Source organism: Anomaloglossus baeobatrachus, chromosome 3, assembly GCF_048569485.1.
Source record: "Anomaloglossus baeobatrachus isolate aAnoBae1 chromosome 3, aAnoBae1.hap1, whole genome shotgun sequence".
NCBI classification, from domain to species: Eukaryota; Metazoa; Chordata; class Amphibia; order Anura; family Aromobatidae; genus Anomaloglossus; species Anomaloglossus baeobatrachus.
Window position 1 is genome coordinate 356,811,940 of NC_134355.1, and position 18,368 is coordinate 356,830,307.

The window sequence follows — 18,368 nt, forward strand, 5'->3', positions numbered from 1 at the left end:
AAGAAGCAACATTTGGTATTAGGAATGTACCGATAATTTTGGCTGGAATATATTGAAGACACCATGTCTCATTTGCAGAGCTTACCAAAATAGCAAAAACCCCCAAAAGTGACCACATTTTGAAAACTAGACCCATCAAGGAATTCACCTATGTGGATTTTGAACATGTTGAGCTTATACATGCTTCACAGAAAACTGTTTAAAATGTGGATGCCAAAATTAAAATTTCATTTTTTTTCTGCTAAAATGTAGCTTTAACCCCACATATGTTATTGTTACAATGGATAATAGGAAAAATGGACCCTACAATTTGGGCACATGGATGGCTGGGTACATCGCAGGGTTTGGAAAAAAAAGGGTGTTATTTGATTTTTGGAGTATGTTTGTATGGGATAGATTAGTGAATGACATGTGGCATTTGTAGAGCCCCTGAGGTAAAAAAACGAAACAAAACCAGAAACCACCCACAAGTGACCCTATTTTGGAAACTGGACCCCTAAAGGAGTTCATCTAGTGATGTACTGTTTTTGTTTTTTTTTTATCTTGCAAGTGATTCACAAAACTTTAAGGCTGTGTGCGCACTTTGCGTTTTTACATACGTTTCCGCAGTGTTTTCAACTGCAGCGTTTTAATGCCAAAATGCATGCGTTTTGATTTTCAAGCAAAGTCTATGGTATTTTGTGATTTCTTGTGCGCACTTTACTGTTTAAAACGCTGCGTTTAATTTGCATATGTTTGGGCAAAAACCCAGCGTTCAAAGAAGCAGCATGTCAATTGTTTTTGCCATTTTGGCAGTGTTTTGCTAACATTATAGTCAATGAGAAATTTCAAAACGCATTCTACATCAAAATACCAGCGTTTTACATGCTTTTTAGATGCAGAAAACATGCGTTTTTGACAAAATAAAAGCATGCGTTTATGCCTTTATAATAATGATATGATATGTCCCTTTACACACACACAGTGCGACAATTAAAATAATAAAAATCCATAATTTAACTTTATTTTATGCATAAATATAATAAAAGTTTTAATTTCAATTAAAATATCTATTTTGTGCATGATTTTAAATAGATTTGTTATAATTTTTTCAGTTTTTTTTCAGTCAGTGTTTGACTGTTTAAACTTTATTTAGCAGTGTCTTTATGTTCAAAACGCATCTGTCTTTATGCAATGAAAAAGCATGTAAAAAGTGCAAAAAACGCGGTAAAAACGCAAGCGTATTTATAGCGTTTTCATGATCAAAAGCAACTTTGGCAAAATCAATTTCTGCCAGAGGATGCGTTTAGAACTGCAACTACCTCGACGCAAAGTACGCACATAGCCTAACACATTAAGGCTGTGTGCGCACGTCCATGCTGAAAAATCTGCAGCGATTTGGCAGTGCATGTGTACTTCAAATTGCTGCAGAAACACTGCGTAATAGATGCAGTGTGTCTGCAGAATAGATGCCGATTACATGCGCTCGGGATACTACCATAGACAGAGTGGGAGCTGCATCCAAAAGAGCACAAAATAATTGACCTGTTGCTTTTTTAAGCACAGCGATTTGGATCAAAATTTCAGCATGCAAATCGCTGCGCTCTCAAACACAAAGTGCGGAAGGATTATGCATAATCTTCATAGATTGTGCTGGGGACGCAGGACGCATTCATTTACGCTACAGTGCAAAACGCAGCGTAAAGGCATGAAAAACGCACACGAACAATATTAAGAAGAAAAGAACTGCATATTGGGAAGCAGAGTCCAATATTATTTATGAGAAGCAATTTTTATTGTAGCAAAAAATTCATAAAATCATTTAAAATAGGAAAACACACTAGATAACACGGTGTGAGTCTCCCCACCAACTCACAATAATATAATGGTATACCATAGTATTACATAATAGACAAAAAGAGACGAGATATGCCCCTCAAACAAGAGCCACAATATGCAATACTGCACGTGCTTGAGAGAAATATGCTTAGAGTAGACAATATAACATAGTCATGAATAAGGGCATATAGTATAATACATATTCTCACAGTATATATACAGAAATTTTCTTCAATTATAAGAGAAAAACGTGCATGCAGTTCTATTATATAAAGTGGCAGACCCAGGATATTTCTGATAGAAAAGCATAAATCTGGAAAGGTTGTAACCCTATGAGTCCTGGCCAGCAACAGGGTGAGGTGGTAATACTATACTGACAACATAACAGGGGAACCATCCATAGTGCACAATACCCCAACAAGGGGTCAGTAACGAGGCGGAGATCAAGGCTCAATGATTGTGGAGAGGGGAGGGAGAGTACAAAAAAAAGTCCCGTGGTCAAGGACCCACGTGTATCGCTGCATCATCAGCTTCCTCAGGGCAAGTGTGTGCAGATACTTGCCACAACAAAATATAAATGTGCTTAATGATTAATCGCAAATAGAATCACCTGTAGGTTCAGTGGCATGCACGTTTTTCTCTTATAATTGAAGAAAATCTCTGTATATATACTGTGAGAGTATGTATTATACTATATGCCCTTATTCATGACTATGTTATATTGTCTACTCTAAGCATATTTCTCTCATGCACGTGCAGTATTGCATATTGTGGCTCTTGTTTGAGAGGTATATCTCGTCTCTTTTTGTCTATTATGTAATACTATGGTATACCATTATATTATTGTGAGTTGGTGGGGAGACTCACACCATGTTATCTAGTGTGTTTTCCTATTTTAAATGATTTTATGAATTTTTTGCTACAATAAAAATTGCTTCTCATAAATAATATTGGACTCTGCTTCCCAATATGCAGTTCTTTTCTTCTTAATATTGTTCTGCTCTTCACTGCATGGGTTAGCATTGAGCTTATCTTTACATCATAATCAGATATTGGCTGTGCACCCCTTCCCTCCTTTTTCTGAAAAACGCACACGTGCACACATAGCCTTAGATTTGAAAACTATTACCCCATATTTGGTTGTAACCCATTGTTTGAGCACATGGTGGGAGTGGGATTGGAAGCAGAGTTACAGTATTTAGCTTTTAGAATGCAGATTCCATTTAAATAGATTGTGGCCTCCATCAGCTGAGCCCTTGAGGTGTCAGATCAGCAGAAACCCCCACAAGTGGCCTCATAATGGAAACTTCATTGCTTAAGGTATTCATCTACAGGTGTAGTGAGTATTTTGAACTCATAGGTGCCTCACAGAATGTTATAACATTGGGACATGAAAATATAACATTTTAGTAGTAAAGATGCAAATTTGTCAATTAATCCTCATAAGAATGCATATAGAATGACTCCCTGGCCAAACATAGGATTCTGTACGACTTGGAGAGTTAGAGTGGTGTCTCTTGGGTGCAGTGGAGGACCAAAGCAAAACAGGTGTTAAGAAAGTACTCTGTGTACGGACAAATGGCACAAAAGTTAGATATTTTCTGAGAGTCCTTCCTGGTTTACAGCTGTATTATGCACCATATTTTATAAGAACTCTTCCTTACAGGGATGTGTTATTACACCACATTGCCTTGTACTGAATACGCACCCCCATCTGTGACTTGTAGCACTTCTGCTGATGTCTGTAGCACATTGATAGCCTTTGATCTCTCTTTTCTACCAGATTTGGTGACAAGCAAAAAGCAAAATGACTAATTTAAAAAATAAAAGGAGAACTGAAAATTGTTTGAACGTTGTAGGGTGGGAAATATTTCCTTTTAAGGACAGCATTTTCATTCCATCTTCCTTGCTGTTTTTCATTTTGTATTATTAAACGGTGAATATAGGAAAACCTCTAGAGACCACATAGTAATATTTGTAGTGTTAACATCTTAATCAAAAATATAATAAAAGCTAAATGGCTCTGCCGCTGTTACTGCAACTCCGCTGCATACTTTTCACATGACTCCACGGCAAGTCCCTTCACCACGGTTCTAACAATAGATTTTCTTTGTTAAAGAAGACAAAAATGGAAACTCTTTTATTCTGTGTATGTTTTCACTTGTTTGGCCAGCTGGTGCAACTTAGGATGTTATACTTGTTCTGGTCCTATAATGCGATGAATAATTGCATCCATTTATTATCACACATATTTAGAGCTCGATCATAGTACAGCCCCTCTTCAATTTGTGGGTCCCTGTAAGTCTAATTTTAGGGGTCGTAGTGCTGTGTACAATCCGATTTGATCATCAACAAAACTACTATGGAAATAAAATAAAAATGTATTTTGTAAATTATTAATAACTATAAAAAAACTAGATTGTACTAAAGTGAGGAAAAAAATCGTCTGAGTTTTCTGGATGAAATTCTATCCAGTTTTTTACGGTCACGAGAAGCTACTATTAGGTTGTCTCTGCAGAATTTGTTTGGGATATTTCCAATGCTCATTCATATGCACGGGACAAATGACAAATTCTCTATTTGCACATAATATTGCATGATCTTTTATTTTGCATCGTGAATTGTATAATTATTCTTATAAAAAAATTCACCAAAGCCATTAGGATCGAGTAGGCTCTTAAAACAATTTATTTAAAATGCAGTTTTTTTTTTTACTTCTTCATCCTCCATTCATCATAAGACTAGTGTGGCTCTCTGAACAGCAATAGGACATCATTTTGTGACCCCTACATGACTTCCCAGAGAGCATTTTCACGCCAAATAACAGATCACAGGGGATTTGCTTTTACAGCCTCATAATTGTCTATGCACAGATTCATTGCTGTAATTATGGCCAGAAATCTCATTAACACTAAATACAATAATTTATATTCTTTTATACAAATTAATGCTGCAATTAATATAATGGCTAAAGAATTCTGACTGCTCTTGGAGTTCCAGATTGGTGCTGGCAGCAGACCCTTCCTACTCAGTCAGGACCACCCTCAGTAGAAGGAGCAAACAGAAGCCCTATAAAGTGCTCTCGTCTTCCATTTTGGCTTATAAATAACTTTGTAAATTGGATTAAAACTTTTGCACCTTTTGACTCCTTTTTTTTTTTCTTCATCTCTTCTCCAAATGTGAATAACCTTGATTCAATTTTGCTGCATTCAATAATAATGTTATATAGTGCTAAGGGGCAAAAGACTTTGTCAGTCCTGTAGACCTTGTATTCATCAAAGGTAAAATTCTCGGAGTTTTGTTTTTATACATTGTTTGTTTTTATTTATTTGTTGTTTTTTTTAAATATACAGAAAAAACATATACAGATGCACAAGAGATAGCTGTAAACTTCACTTCCCGCAGACTCTCTTGACAAGGAAAGTTAAATGGTAAAAGATATATTGCAATCATACATGGAGGGGAAAGACGGGGGGGTTGGGTTAACATATTTACTTTAGGTATGACTCAGATTTCAAACATCCGATATGGGTGCACAGACTCTGCTGTCACCTATTGTAGGTTGTGCGGGACCCACCAACACTAGAATAGACTTCCAACCAATGTTTTGGTTAGATCTGAATATACATCAATTCACCTCAAGGTGTTTCTATATAGGTGCGTCTTCAAATAACAGTTGCTCCTGATACCATACCGTTGGCTGAAAGCAGGTTCTAATATTTTCCCTAATGCATTGTAGTAGCGGAGAGACAATAATTTCCCAGGTTTCAAAAAAGGACTGTACAATTCTTTCCTTATGGAGGGACGCCTTGGCCAAATCCATCTGATGCAGAAATGCCAGTTCATCCAAGAAGATTTTGAAAGGCGGAGGTTGGTCATGGATCCACACCTGCAGAATGGCTTTAATGCCAGCTGCTGCAATGAAATGCAATAATTTACTGGCCCCTAAAGAGTATTTGTATTTTTCTGGGTCTAATTATCCAAAAATGGCCCATAGAGGTTCATCGGGGCAAAATTTGTGAAATGTGTGGTAGTATATTGCCGTATTCTAGTCTAGAAGGGTCGGATAACTGGGCACGACCACAAACAGTGGTATAAGTTAGCTTCAGGGGAGTGGTATTTGAAACGTTTGAAGGTTGTGTATAATCCCATTCGGAGCTCTGAGGTTTGACTAATGTTTCTTTGTCTAGCTACTAATATGGTTTATCATCTTAATAGAATTATTCCCTCTTCTTGCTAGCATAAAAAGATTGAAGGTAAAGGGAAGAAAAAAAGCATGAGGACATTTTTGTCTTTCATGCAGTTATTGAAGGCTAGCATCTAATATATTGGCAAAAAGATTTCTACAAGCATCATTCAGATGAATGGAACAATGGCAGAAATTTTCCACAGCAGATTTGTCAAGTGAGACTACACCCCTGGGCCTTATTCAGTTTTCACATACAAGGAAAACGGACTGGTTTTGCTTAGAGTTTGTGCAGTTTGATCCAAGTGTCATCAATTTTTCTCATATGTGGAAACAAAAAAAATTATATTCTTTTCCAATCTAGCTGTGTGTGAAAATTGGATTGCATTTGTATGGCATCTAAGTGCTGTCTGATTTTGTTTTTTTTTTCCACAAACCCATAGACTTCCATTGACAATTTTAATCTAATGATCTGATCAAAATCAGAAAATCAGACATGTCTCCTCGATTTTGCATGGACCACTTGGTCGGCGGAAAATCCTGGACATGTGAATGACCCCATGTACTATCATAGATACACGTGCTACTCATGAAAAACTTGGATAACAGTTGTATGCAAAAAATGGATGTCCGAATGAGGCCTAATGAAGTAGAAACTCTTATCAGACCCAGTAGGTGAGGCTAGCAGCTAATAAATATGACGTGCCAAGCTTAAAGCAAGCGCTTTCTTTTATGCAGCATACAATTTTATTGTTTCCTTTTCCTTTTCCTCTTGGCTCAGCAAGAGTGGTGGTATCATAATAAAGTAAACTGAGTAATGGCATGTAAATTTACCTAAAATATTTCAACATGTTCTGACATCTTAATTATAAATTGATTTTGAGGTTAATCCCTTTGAATGAAATCAATAAATATTTCTGTAGCTATAAATATGTGTGAGTAAACGTTTTCTTCTATCTCCTGTTTCTAGCTTGTGGCCGTGGCTTCTATAAATCCTCATCACAAGACTTGCAGTGCTCCCGATGCCCAGCACATAGCTTCTCTGACAGGGAAGGCTCATCTCGTTGTGACTGTGAAGATGGTTATTACAGAGCCCATTCTGATCCATCATATATTGCGTGTACAAGTGAGTTCATCATTTATATGACATTGCTTAATCACCCGGAAACTTGTCATACGTAATTTGGCATCCCATATCTAAAAATGGCAAGTCTTCATTTATGCTTAACATTAACTAATGAAAGCTGCTACATTGACATGGTAGCTAAAGAGCAAGGAAAATACAGTTTCATCCAAAATATATGTGTGGAAACGGTGGAGAAGACAGGATTCTTTATAGTGGGCCATATTATCCTGACCTTTTGTTTTTAAAGTTGCCACCTTCCACAAGATGCTCAAGTTATCCAAAATTATTCAGGAGACTTTAGAATAAAGTACTGATTTGGCCATAAAATCATGGACGTTATCGTCATCTGGAGTCAGTTTCACATTGCTATAACATTTGAGAAGTTTGCCATGATAGCTTTTCTGCAGATAGGTAGTCACACCTTTTGCTCTGGAAGTTTTGTTGTCAACTGAATGTGTATTTAACCAATACTGGGATTATATTTTTTTTGGCTTTACAGTGTAAATACACCTTTTAGAGGGGTTGTCTACTACTATGAAAACCCCTTTTGATTCCACCTGTTTCCCCCAGGTAAAATAAAAAAGCCTATACTTACCCCTACAGCCGGCATCATTCCAGCCATGCTGGGGCTCATCACGTGAGCCCCCAGTCCAATCAGTGCCGGTTTTTGTCTCTCCGCCTTTGGACACTGGAGCAATCAACAGAAAGTGAGCGGCAGCCACAGTGCTCACTTCCTCTTCATTAACATGTTTGTCCGAAGGCGGAAAGACAGAAGTCGGCGCTGCTTGGACTCAGGTAGCCTGTGACATCAAAACGTCACCTGAGCTTTGGGAATGTGAGTCGCGGCACCACTGGAATGGTCACGGAGGGGAGTATAAGCTTTTTTGGTTTACCTGGGGGGGAAACATGGAATCAGAAGTAGCATAGTTATCATAATGTGGACATAAAGCACATTATGAAAATCCTGTATTGTATTTATTAAAAACTCTGCACTATGACATTTATTGGTGATGTCCAGTTTAGAAAAATGTGATATGCTTGGTTTCATTCTCCCCAGTCTTCAAGTCTGTTACAGTTCTACACTGTGTGCAGAATTATTATGCAACTTAGTATTTTGATCATGATACTTTTTATACATATTGTCCTACTCCAAGCTGTATAGTCTTGAGAGCCAACTACCAATTAAGTAAATCAGGTGATGTGCATCTCTGTAATGAGGAGGGGTGTGGTGTAATGACATCAACACCCTATATAAGGTGTGCTTAATTATTAGGCAACTTCCTTTCCTTTGGCAAAATGGGTCAGAAGAGAGATTTGACGGGCTCTGAAAAGTCCAAAATTGTGAGATGTCTTGCAAAGGGATGCAGCAGTCTTGAAATTGCCAAACTTTTGAAGCGTGATCGTTTCATGGCAAATAGCCAACAGGGTCGCAAGAAGCGTGTTGGGCAAAAAAGGTGCAAAATAACTGCCCATGAATTGAGGAAAGTTAAGCGTGAAGCTGCCAAGATTCCATTTGCCACCAGTTTGGCCATATTTCAGAGCTGCAACGTTACTGGAGTATCAAAAAGAACAAGGTGTGCCATACTCAGGGACATGGCCAAGGGAAGGAAGGCTGAAAAACGACCACCTTTGAACAAGAAACAAAAGATAAAACGTCAAGACTGGGCCAAGAAATATCTTAAGACTGATTTTTCAATGGTTTTATGGACTGATGAAATGAGATTGACTCTTCATGGGCTAGATGGATGGGCCAGAGGCTGGATCAGTAAAGGGCAGAAAGCTTCACTCCGACTCCAGCAAGGTGGAGGTGGGGTACTGGTATGTGTTGGTATCATCAAAGATGAACTTGTGGGACCTTTTCCGGTTGCGGATGGAGTGAAGTTCAACTCCCAGACCTACTGCCAGTTTCTGGAATACAACTTCTTCAAGCAGTGGTACAGGAAGAAGTCGCTATCGTTCAAGAAAAACATGATTTTCATGCAAGACAATGCTCCATCACATACATCCAACTACTCCACAGCGTAGTTGGCCAGTAAAGGTCTAAAAGATAAAAAAATAATGACATGGCCCTCTTGTTCACCTGATCTGACCCCATAGAGAACCTGTGGTCTCTTCTAAAATGTGAGATCTATAGGGAGGGAAAACAGTACATCTCTCGGAACAGTGTCTGGGAGGCTGTGGTGGCTGCTGCACACAATGTTGATCATACACAGATCAAGCAACTGACAGAATCTGTGGATGGTAGGCTGTTGAGTGTCATCATAAAGAAAGGTGGCTATATTGGTCACTAATTTTTGGGGGTTTTGTTTTTGCATGTCAGAAATGTTTATTTCTATATTTTGTGCAGTTATATTGGTTTACCTGGTGAAAATAAACAAGTGAGATGGGAATATATTTGGTTTTTATTAAGTTGCCTAATAATTCTTCACAGTAATAGTTACCTGTAAAAACAGACATCCTCCTAAGATGGCCAAATCTAAAAAAAACCCCACTCCAACTTCCAAAAATATTAAGCTTTGATATTTGAGTCTTTTGGGTTGATTGAGAACATAGTTGTTGATAAATAATAAAAAAATTGTCTAAAATACAACTTGCCTAATAATTCTGCACACGGTGTATAGCTTTCAGCCAATCAAGACACTAAAGGCCACTTTACACACAACGATATCACTAGCGATCTCGTTAGCGAAGTAACATGCCAGATCGCACATACGATTTGCCGGGATCGCTCATAGGTCGTGTTTTTAAGCGGTGACCTATGAGCGATCTCGGCAAATTGTATCTGCGATCTGGCGTGTCACATCGCTAACGAGATCGCTAGTGATATCGTTGTGTGTAAAGCAGCCTTTACATCACTCTTTGGGTATTTTCAGTCCAAGTTCTAACTATTTAGGGTCAGTTTTTTTAATGGACTGCACTTGGACCACAAGTACGGCCTTGTGAACATACCCAAACAGGGATAGACACAAGTCGGACGAATGTTATTCAGTTATGCTGTTCACGGACCTGATTTTGTGAAGAATAGACTAGCATGCACTAGTCTATTCTGTTTTTGAGATGAGACTTGCCTATTCAAGTCAATAGGTGTGCAAAAACAAAGTTGGATCCCATGTAGATCAACTCTATGGCATCCACTTTTACTTTATAGACACATTGCAATCAACTTAAAATGTACAAGACCAAATATCATTATTTATTAACTGCTAACATAAAAAAACAAATGCCACTTGGATGGCATATGTATATATATATATATATATATATATATATATATATGTATACACACACACTCACACAGTCGTGTTAACTCACCCTTTGAAAAATTGTCTGTTTCAGAATGTAAGATGAATATGTGACCATTTTTAAGGGTTTTTAAATACTTTTTTGGACTATTTTTTGCATCTGTTACACCAAGCTTGTGTATTTTTTACTTTTTCATTTCACATTGTGATGAGATGATATTTCCCTTTTTGAATAATTTCACATGTGGAGATTGTGAAATATTGAATTATGCGGATAAAAAGAGAAGACATTCTCCAACATTTGGATCCGTATCAGTGGCAGTAGGCATGGTTCCTCTTTTAATACACAAAATATCTTTTAACTATAACTTTTTTTTTTCCTCACCATTGGTGAAATCTTATCTTCATAAACATATTTAACCATGTGAGATCAGTAGACATATTTCTCCCGATTCCATCAATTTTTGTTCAACCGACCATAGTGGCGTCTGTATCTTTTTAGGTAGATCAGTCAGATGTAACAAATACATAAATAAAATAAACCACCACACACAGTTTCTTTTAGCAAAATAAAGGGATTGAAATTCAATTACTGTGAATTGAAATAAAGATATTTCTCCCCTATAATGGGCAATTTACAACTTCATCTGAACGTCACAGCTAAATTTTTATTTTTAGAATAATTCGTAAGACTCTCACTACAAAAGTAGTAGATCTAAGCAAAATTACCTTTCACATTTTTATCATTTGTGTCCTTTTTATAGCATATGGTACAAAATACATAAAGTGACAATATTATACATACGGTATGTAAAAATTACCTTTAGAATATTTTTTGCTTGTTTAATAGTTTTGTATTTTGATTTTTCATTTTAAAAGGACCACCTTCAGCTCCACAAAATCTGATTTACAACATCAACCAGACCACAGTGAGCCTGGAATGGAGTCCTCCAGCGGATAATGGTGGAAGGATCGATGTCACCTATCGCGTTATATGCAAACGATGCAGCTGGGAGCAGGGGGAGTGTGTACCCTGTGGGAATACTGTGGGATACGTGCCTCAGCAAAGTGGATTAATAGATACTTACATTACTATTGTTGACCTTCTTGCCCATGCCAACTACACCTTTGAAGTTGAAGCTGTAAATGGTGTTTCTGACCTTAGCCGTTCACAAAGACTATTTGCTGCAGTCAGTGTTACCACTGGTCAAGCTGGTAAGTAATATTTCTGCATGGTATAATTACTAAAAAATGATAATTAAGCAATTACTTTCTCAGTAAATTTTTTCTCGGTCATCACACTCTGTTAGCGCAGTAGACAGATGACTCAATAATTGACAGTCTTCCCGTTATCATTGGTCATACAGAGATCACTGTCAATCACTGATTAGGACCACCAATTCGACTCCTAATTCCATATTGAGCAAGGATTTAAAGGAATAAAAATATACATGGCATACTGAACCTTTTCCCACAAAACTATATCAATCTGCTGATCTCCTTCTGGTCTTAACCATTCTGCCCACAGAAAGGACTTTATTTTTAATGAGTCTGCTTTCCTTTAAATACGTTATTTATGAATTGCCTAAATGAGTGGTTTAATGTAATTTGGATTTGCAACGAGAGATGCATAGGCATTGAGGTAGGTTACACACATCCTTGAAACATGAACCGTTCTTACACGAGAAGACCTGGATAGCCAGATCTGAGCTTATTCCTTACTAGGAATATATGAAGCAGCTAGCTCATGTTTGGAGACCAAGCTATCAGGCCTTCTTATGGAAGAACTGTCCGTTTTTCACGGGTGTGTGAATCCTGCCTAATACCAAGTCACACAATTCACAAAGCAATATTATAGACTTAGAAACTTGTAGCTATGAGTAATTATCAGTTCTTGGTCAGAATTGTGTTAGTTCAAGAATATTTGTCTTTTGAATTTGTTTTATCGTTTACATAAATATACCTATTGTAGACCAGTACTAGAGGTCATGCTATGATGTCATATTTATGACTATGACCGGAATAAGCTGCTGCATTGAGTTACTTTGGTGCGTTACATGATATCACTTAGAACATACCATACCTAGCATGTAAGTAGTTATTAGCCGGCTTATTTTGCTTATTATTTATTATTTCACTGTTGGGCTACATTGGGGCATGTAAATAGATAGCAACTACCTACCTGCCCTGCTGTCAGCCCCTCTCTCCAGGCTCAGAGTGGTCACGTGACCACTCCTGCTGTGATTTTACTAATTCCTGTGATGTCACGTCAACAGGGGCAGGAGCTTATGCTCACCTTGTTGACAGGCATCACAGCCGACATCATGATGCCGCCCTGCTGCTAACTGAAGCATGGACAGTGTGTTGGAGTTCCCGCCCCTCCCTCCCCTGTTCCCAGGCAACCCTCCCACACATTCTGTAGTGCAGTAGTCTGAAATACGCAGCTCGCATGCCGCATACGTCCCCTGATGCTTCTTGCATCCTGCAGCCCCCTTTATGATCGCTGCCTGTGGTGGGGGTCTGCGCAATCAGCGCTTTATTTCAGATGACAGATTTCCAGGGCTGCGCAGATGCGAGCTCTCTATACAGCTACTCCAGTGATCAGCCACCGACCAATCAGAGGACATCAACTGAGCATTGGTGTAGCTTTATAGAGAGCTCTTCCCTGCTCAGGGCCCGGAAATCTGTCATCTGATAAAAAGCTCGGTCAGTGGTGGCCCCCTGTGTTGGCTGCAATCATCAAGGGGGTTGTGTTCGCAAGAAGCAGGAAACAGGACACAGAGGGAATGGAGGACAGGTGAGAAGATTTGGCTTTGTTTTTTGTGTGTGTGAAGAATGGCACAATAGGGGACAATTCTACAGGATGGAGCATTGCTACAAGAAGAAGACCAGGAAAGGTGACATTACTACAGGATGAGCAGAAGGATGGGCACAATACTACAGGATGGGAACATTATTACAGGATAGGCACAAGGATGGGCACATTACTACAGGATGGGGACAAGGATGGGCACATTAATACATTATATGTGCCATATTGTCCTCTGCAGTAATGTGCTCATCTTATCCCCTGTAGTAATTTGGCCATATTGTGCCCTGTAGCAATGTGCCCATATTGTGCCCTGTAGTAATGTGCCCATTCTTTAGTAATGTCCTCATTTCGGTCCCCTTATTGTCCCCTATTATTCTGTTGTTCACATATATACATACACACACAAAAATTATTCTTACTTGTCATCCTATCCTGCGGTGTCCTCTTAACTGCTTCTGGCGGACTGCAGGCACATAGACCCTTCAGTGATTGCGGCCGATACACAGGGCCACCGCTGTTATCAGTGCTTTCTTTCAGTTGAATGCTTTCTGACGCCGCAAATCATTCAAGGGAAGTAAAGCTCTGACGACAACAGTGGCGGCCCCTGCACCGGCTGCGATCACTGAGGGGTTTATGCGGTCTGCAAGAAGCAGGTAACGGGACACCACAGGAACGGACGACAGGTGAGAATAATGTTTTGAGGGACCCTCACTCGAGTATAAGCCGTGGCGGTATTTTCAGCATAAAAAAATGGGCTGAAAAACTTGGCTTATCGTGTGTGTGTGTGTGTGTGTGTGTGTGTGTGTGCGTGGGTGTGCGTGTATAATTATATATATATATATATATATATATATATATATATATATATATATATATATATATATATATATACACACATATACATACACACATATCTACTATAGACTCATTATATACTATATATTCTTCATTACACAGTATTCATTTAGCTATATGGGATGAGGAGCATGTAAAAATCCTATCTGTTACCGTTGTAAGTGATGTGAGGTGATTGTGCTGTCGCAGCAGATGAGAGAAGCAGGATCTCTCATGTGATTTCCAATGCTGGAGTGATGAGAGGTCAGTGCTGGGCAGAATACTGACAACCAATGAGTGTGCAGAGGGCGGGGCTGGACAGTGAGGCCGGGCGGTGCCAGCTCTGACTGTGAAGTTTGGCAATCAAGCACAGGATGATGTCAGGTTTGCTTGAGCTGCAGGTAAATAAAGTGTCTGCAGAAAATAAAGTGATAATTCATGAGGAACAAAATTTAGAAACAAAAAAAATGTAGGGATGAAAATACAGCATAGATTAGCTATAAAAAATGTTGCAGTTTATGGTCGGACAACTTCTTTCAGTAGTAATTCATTTTCTTGCATACTTTTCCATTAATCAAGTTAGGTTTATTTAGTAGTCTTGTGTAGGACAACAATATCAATATTCCACAATGAAATGGAGTCTCAATATAGAATGACTGTTCAAACCAAGCACAAGTACTCAGTGCATCCTTGACGTAGCCAAACAATTCAGTACACCTTCCCATCTACTTATTTTCCATCTATCTCTTCACTTCTCTAGCATTAAGGAAGAGGAGGGTGACTAAAGAGAGAAAATAAGTATGTAGGAAGATGTACTGACTGTTTAGTTGTGCCAGGGGAGCACAGAGTGCTTGTGCTTGGTTTGAACAGTCATTCTATGCTGACAGAGTTCCTATAATTTTTTGTTCCCACTAATGGAAGTGATCACATACTCTAGCAGTATCTGATCACTTTCTTATTGAAGATCTGACTGCTATTACCTAAAGAGAATCTGTCACCAGGTATTTCTCCCCCATCTGAAAGCAGCATAATGTAGAGACAGAGACCCTGATTCCAGCGATGTGTCACTTACTGAGCTGTCATTTTGATAAAATCAATATTTTCTCTGCTACAGATCTAGCAGTTATACAGAGCTCATGAATATGCTGGACTACCAGGCAGCAGGCCAAGTAGTCCTCTAATGATAATCTACTGCTGATTAAACAGTGATTTTATCAAAACTACACTAAGCAGCCCAGTAAGTGATACACCGCTGGAATCAGCGTCTCTGCCCCTACGTTATGCTGCCCTCAGATTAGGTGGCAAAGAATTGGTGACAGAGTCCCTTTAAGAATAAAGGAGCAACAGCACTAATCAATTGCTGTAGTACTGGTACTGATTTTATTTGCATGGTAATGCTCCAAGCACTCACTGTGCAGGGAACTGTAGCATAGCCACACTTGAATGCAAGTATGTATGGTTTGCTGGGATAAAGCAAACCTATGCCTGTTTCAGTTCATCATTAAGCCTTTTTTTTTTTTTTTTTAAACTGTTGAGTCATGATGAGCAAGTTGTGCTCGGCACTGCTCGATACTTGATCAAACATCGGGGTGCTCGGGTACGCTAGGTGCTCGGCCAAATATTGTGGGTGCTCGGATGTGTTGTTCACGAACTATCCAACGCAAAGAGCTGGCTCTCTTCAGTGAATGATGGGAGCCGGCACCCCAGTGAGAGCTGCTTGTAGTCTCTGAATGGCTCTCCCTGGGGGTAAAAACAAACAAAAAAAGACACCCTGCCCTCCCCAGAAATGCTCTGTTTATGGTTGGATGTATGCGGGCGGAAAGCTGAACTGCCCAATAATTAACTTCCATTATACTCATTTCTGAGTGAAGAGCACTGGAGCACTTTATTGCTCACTCATCACTAGTGTTGAGCTATGCGAGGTAAACAATTAAAGCTTCTCAGCCCTAGCCCCTTCAATGACAGTGACCTGAAATTTTTCACCTAACAATAAGCCATCAATTTTGTATTTCAGAGTAACTCCTTTAAATTATACTGATTTTGTGTGTGTGTGTGTGTGTGTGTGTGTGTGTGCGCGTGCGCGCTGTGGGGTGGGTCTCAAGGGTGATAGACCCATTACAAAGTTTTGGCCCTCTCCAGACCCCACTATCAAATGAGAGGTGGCGGCAAACAGTGACATTGTTAGTGCCTGCCCAGTGTTGTCTATGCAGAGCACAGCAGTCTGGATGACTTTATCTTTGGCTGCTGCACTCCTATTTGGGCAATAACAGATGACAAGCTGAACAGCAATTGAATAAATTGAGCTTTGACTCATGTGTAGTGCAGTAAACGTTATTCATATTGTCCTCATTTGTTACGAAGAGCTTTTATAATCTGAAGTAGGGTTAAGTTTAGGATTAGGGTTAGGATTCACGCTAAGGTTAGGATTATGGCTAGGTTTAGTGGTAATATAAGAATATATGTAGAGATAAGGCTAGTGTAATAAAGTAGTTACCGTATTTTTCGGACCATAAGACGCATTTTTTTTCCCCCAAATGTTGGGGGAAAGTTGGGGGTGCGTCTTATGGTCTGACTATAGGGCTGCGGCCGGGAATGAGGGGGCTGCGGTGGAGCGGGTCATCGGGGGCACGAGCAGGCTGTAGCAGCCTGCTGTGACCACGTGGGCCCGCTTATTACATATGCACGCCCATCCTCCCGCCCATTTCTCAGCGCAGAAGCCGGCGCTGATAGGTGGGATGGAGGACGAGCGGGGACGTGCGCATAGTAAAGAGCCGGTCCGCATGATCACCCCTGGCAATTGCAGCCTGGAGTGATTATGTGTGGCTGTATTCACTGCTCCCCGCCCGTCATCATCAGCGCGGGGTGCAGTGAATCAGTGTACTCACCCGTCCCCGTGTGTGGAGCCGTCCCCCTGCAGCACGCGATGTCTTCCTGTCTGTGCCGGTCAGCTGATCTATGCTGATCAGCTGATAGGCACAGGCAGGAAGACATCGCGTGCTGCAGGGGAACGGCTCCACACACAGGTCAGTGGTGCAGAGAGGAAGATGATCGGTGCTGCAGGGAGTGAGGAAAAGGTAAGTATAAACGTTTATTTTTTTTCTCTCTGCTATAGGATACAGGCCATATACCAGGATGGTATATGAGCACGATGGGGGCATATAGCAGGATGCGAGTATATGAGTAGGATGGATGGGGGGTATATGAACTGGATGGGAGTATATGAACAGGATGGGGGTATATGAGCAGGATGGATGGGGGAATATGAGCAGGATGAAGGGGGGGTATATCAATAGGATGGGGGTATATGAACAGGATGGGGTATATGAACAGGATGGGAGAATGTGAGCATATACAAGGCAGGAGGATCATTACCAGGATGGGGTACCTTAGTAGAGAATTTGGGGACATTACCCCCATAACAGTGTCAGCAGCAGATCCTCGCCCCATAACACTGTGTCATGACCACATTTTTTTGCTTAAAGTTTTATTTTCCTATTTTCCTCCTCTAAAACCAGGGTGCGTCCTATAGTCCGATGCGTCTTATAGTCCGAAAAATACGGTACTTAAAAAAAAAAAAAAATGTAATAAAACATAAAAAAAAATTGTGTCACTTTATACCATTTTAACTTCTTTAATTTGATGTTGGATTTCAGCAAAAGGCAGAAAATAGCAGTTCAAAAGGCAAACTATATATAAATTAGAATTTTCTTAAAATAGAAGAAATTTGCTTAGAAGATAAGGGGTTCAATACAAAATTTGTATAAGGGCCATAGGAAGTGCTAACGGCCCATGGGTTAGGGGGCACATCTTGCCCAAGGCACTGGCGAAACATACTATGCCACTGGTTAAGAGTTATGATTTTGGCAGTCATCATTGGAAACAGTCAGTAGGCTTGTTGGCATACAAACGCTAACAGCTGAGCTTATTTCTAACACAATGGAAGAGTTAGTCTTTCCTATATCGGATTTCTATACAGCCTAAAGTAAAAATGCAAATGGCCAAAGCAAGCTGGTGTATGTGAGAACAGCGATGATCACCGGGGGATTATTTTGCTCAGATGGAGCAGCAGTGTTTGATTCTTTTTTTCACATTCAGGAATTCCATGGGCTATGGATATGCATATAGATCCCTGTGTATGTATTCTTCATCCATGGACAAGCTCTATATAGGCAAACGTTTCCCTCTTGTAGATGCTCGGATTGAGAGTGGCATTCGGGGACTAAGCAATAGATTACAAAGTATGAGCATGTTATATGGTCTGTTTAATAAAAGTCATCGACCTAGCCCCAGAGAAGCCATCAAATGTAATGTGCTAGAACTGAACTCTACCTTCTTTATTCCCTTCCTGGT

General features: G+C 39.7%; 1 protein-coding gene across 4 annotated transcripts in view; it reads left to right on the forward strand.

The window, feature by feature from the left end:
- EPHA7 (EPH receptor A7) overlaps positions 1 to 18,368 on the forward strand; it is a 307,010-nt gene that overhangs the window by 105,224 nt on the left and 183,418 nt on the right. For all 4 annotated transcript variants that reach the window (XM_075340120.1, XM_075340121.1, XM_075340118.1 and 1 more), the window contains exons 4-5: positions 6,975 to 7,130; positions 11,252 to 11,587. In XM_075340120.1, coding sequence (XP_075196235.1) covers positions 6,975 to 7,130; positions 11,252 to 11,587 — 492 coding nt within the window. The remainder of the gene's footprint in view (positions 1 to 6,974; positions 7,131 to 11,251; positions 11,588 to 18,368) is intronic.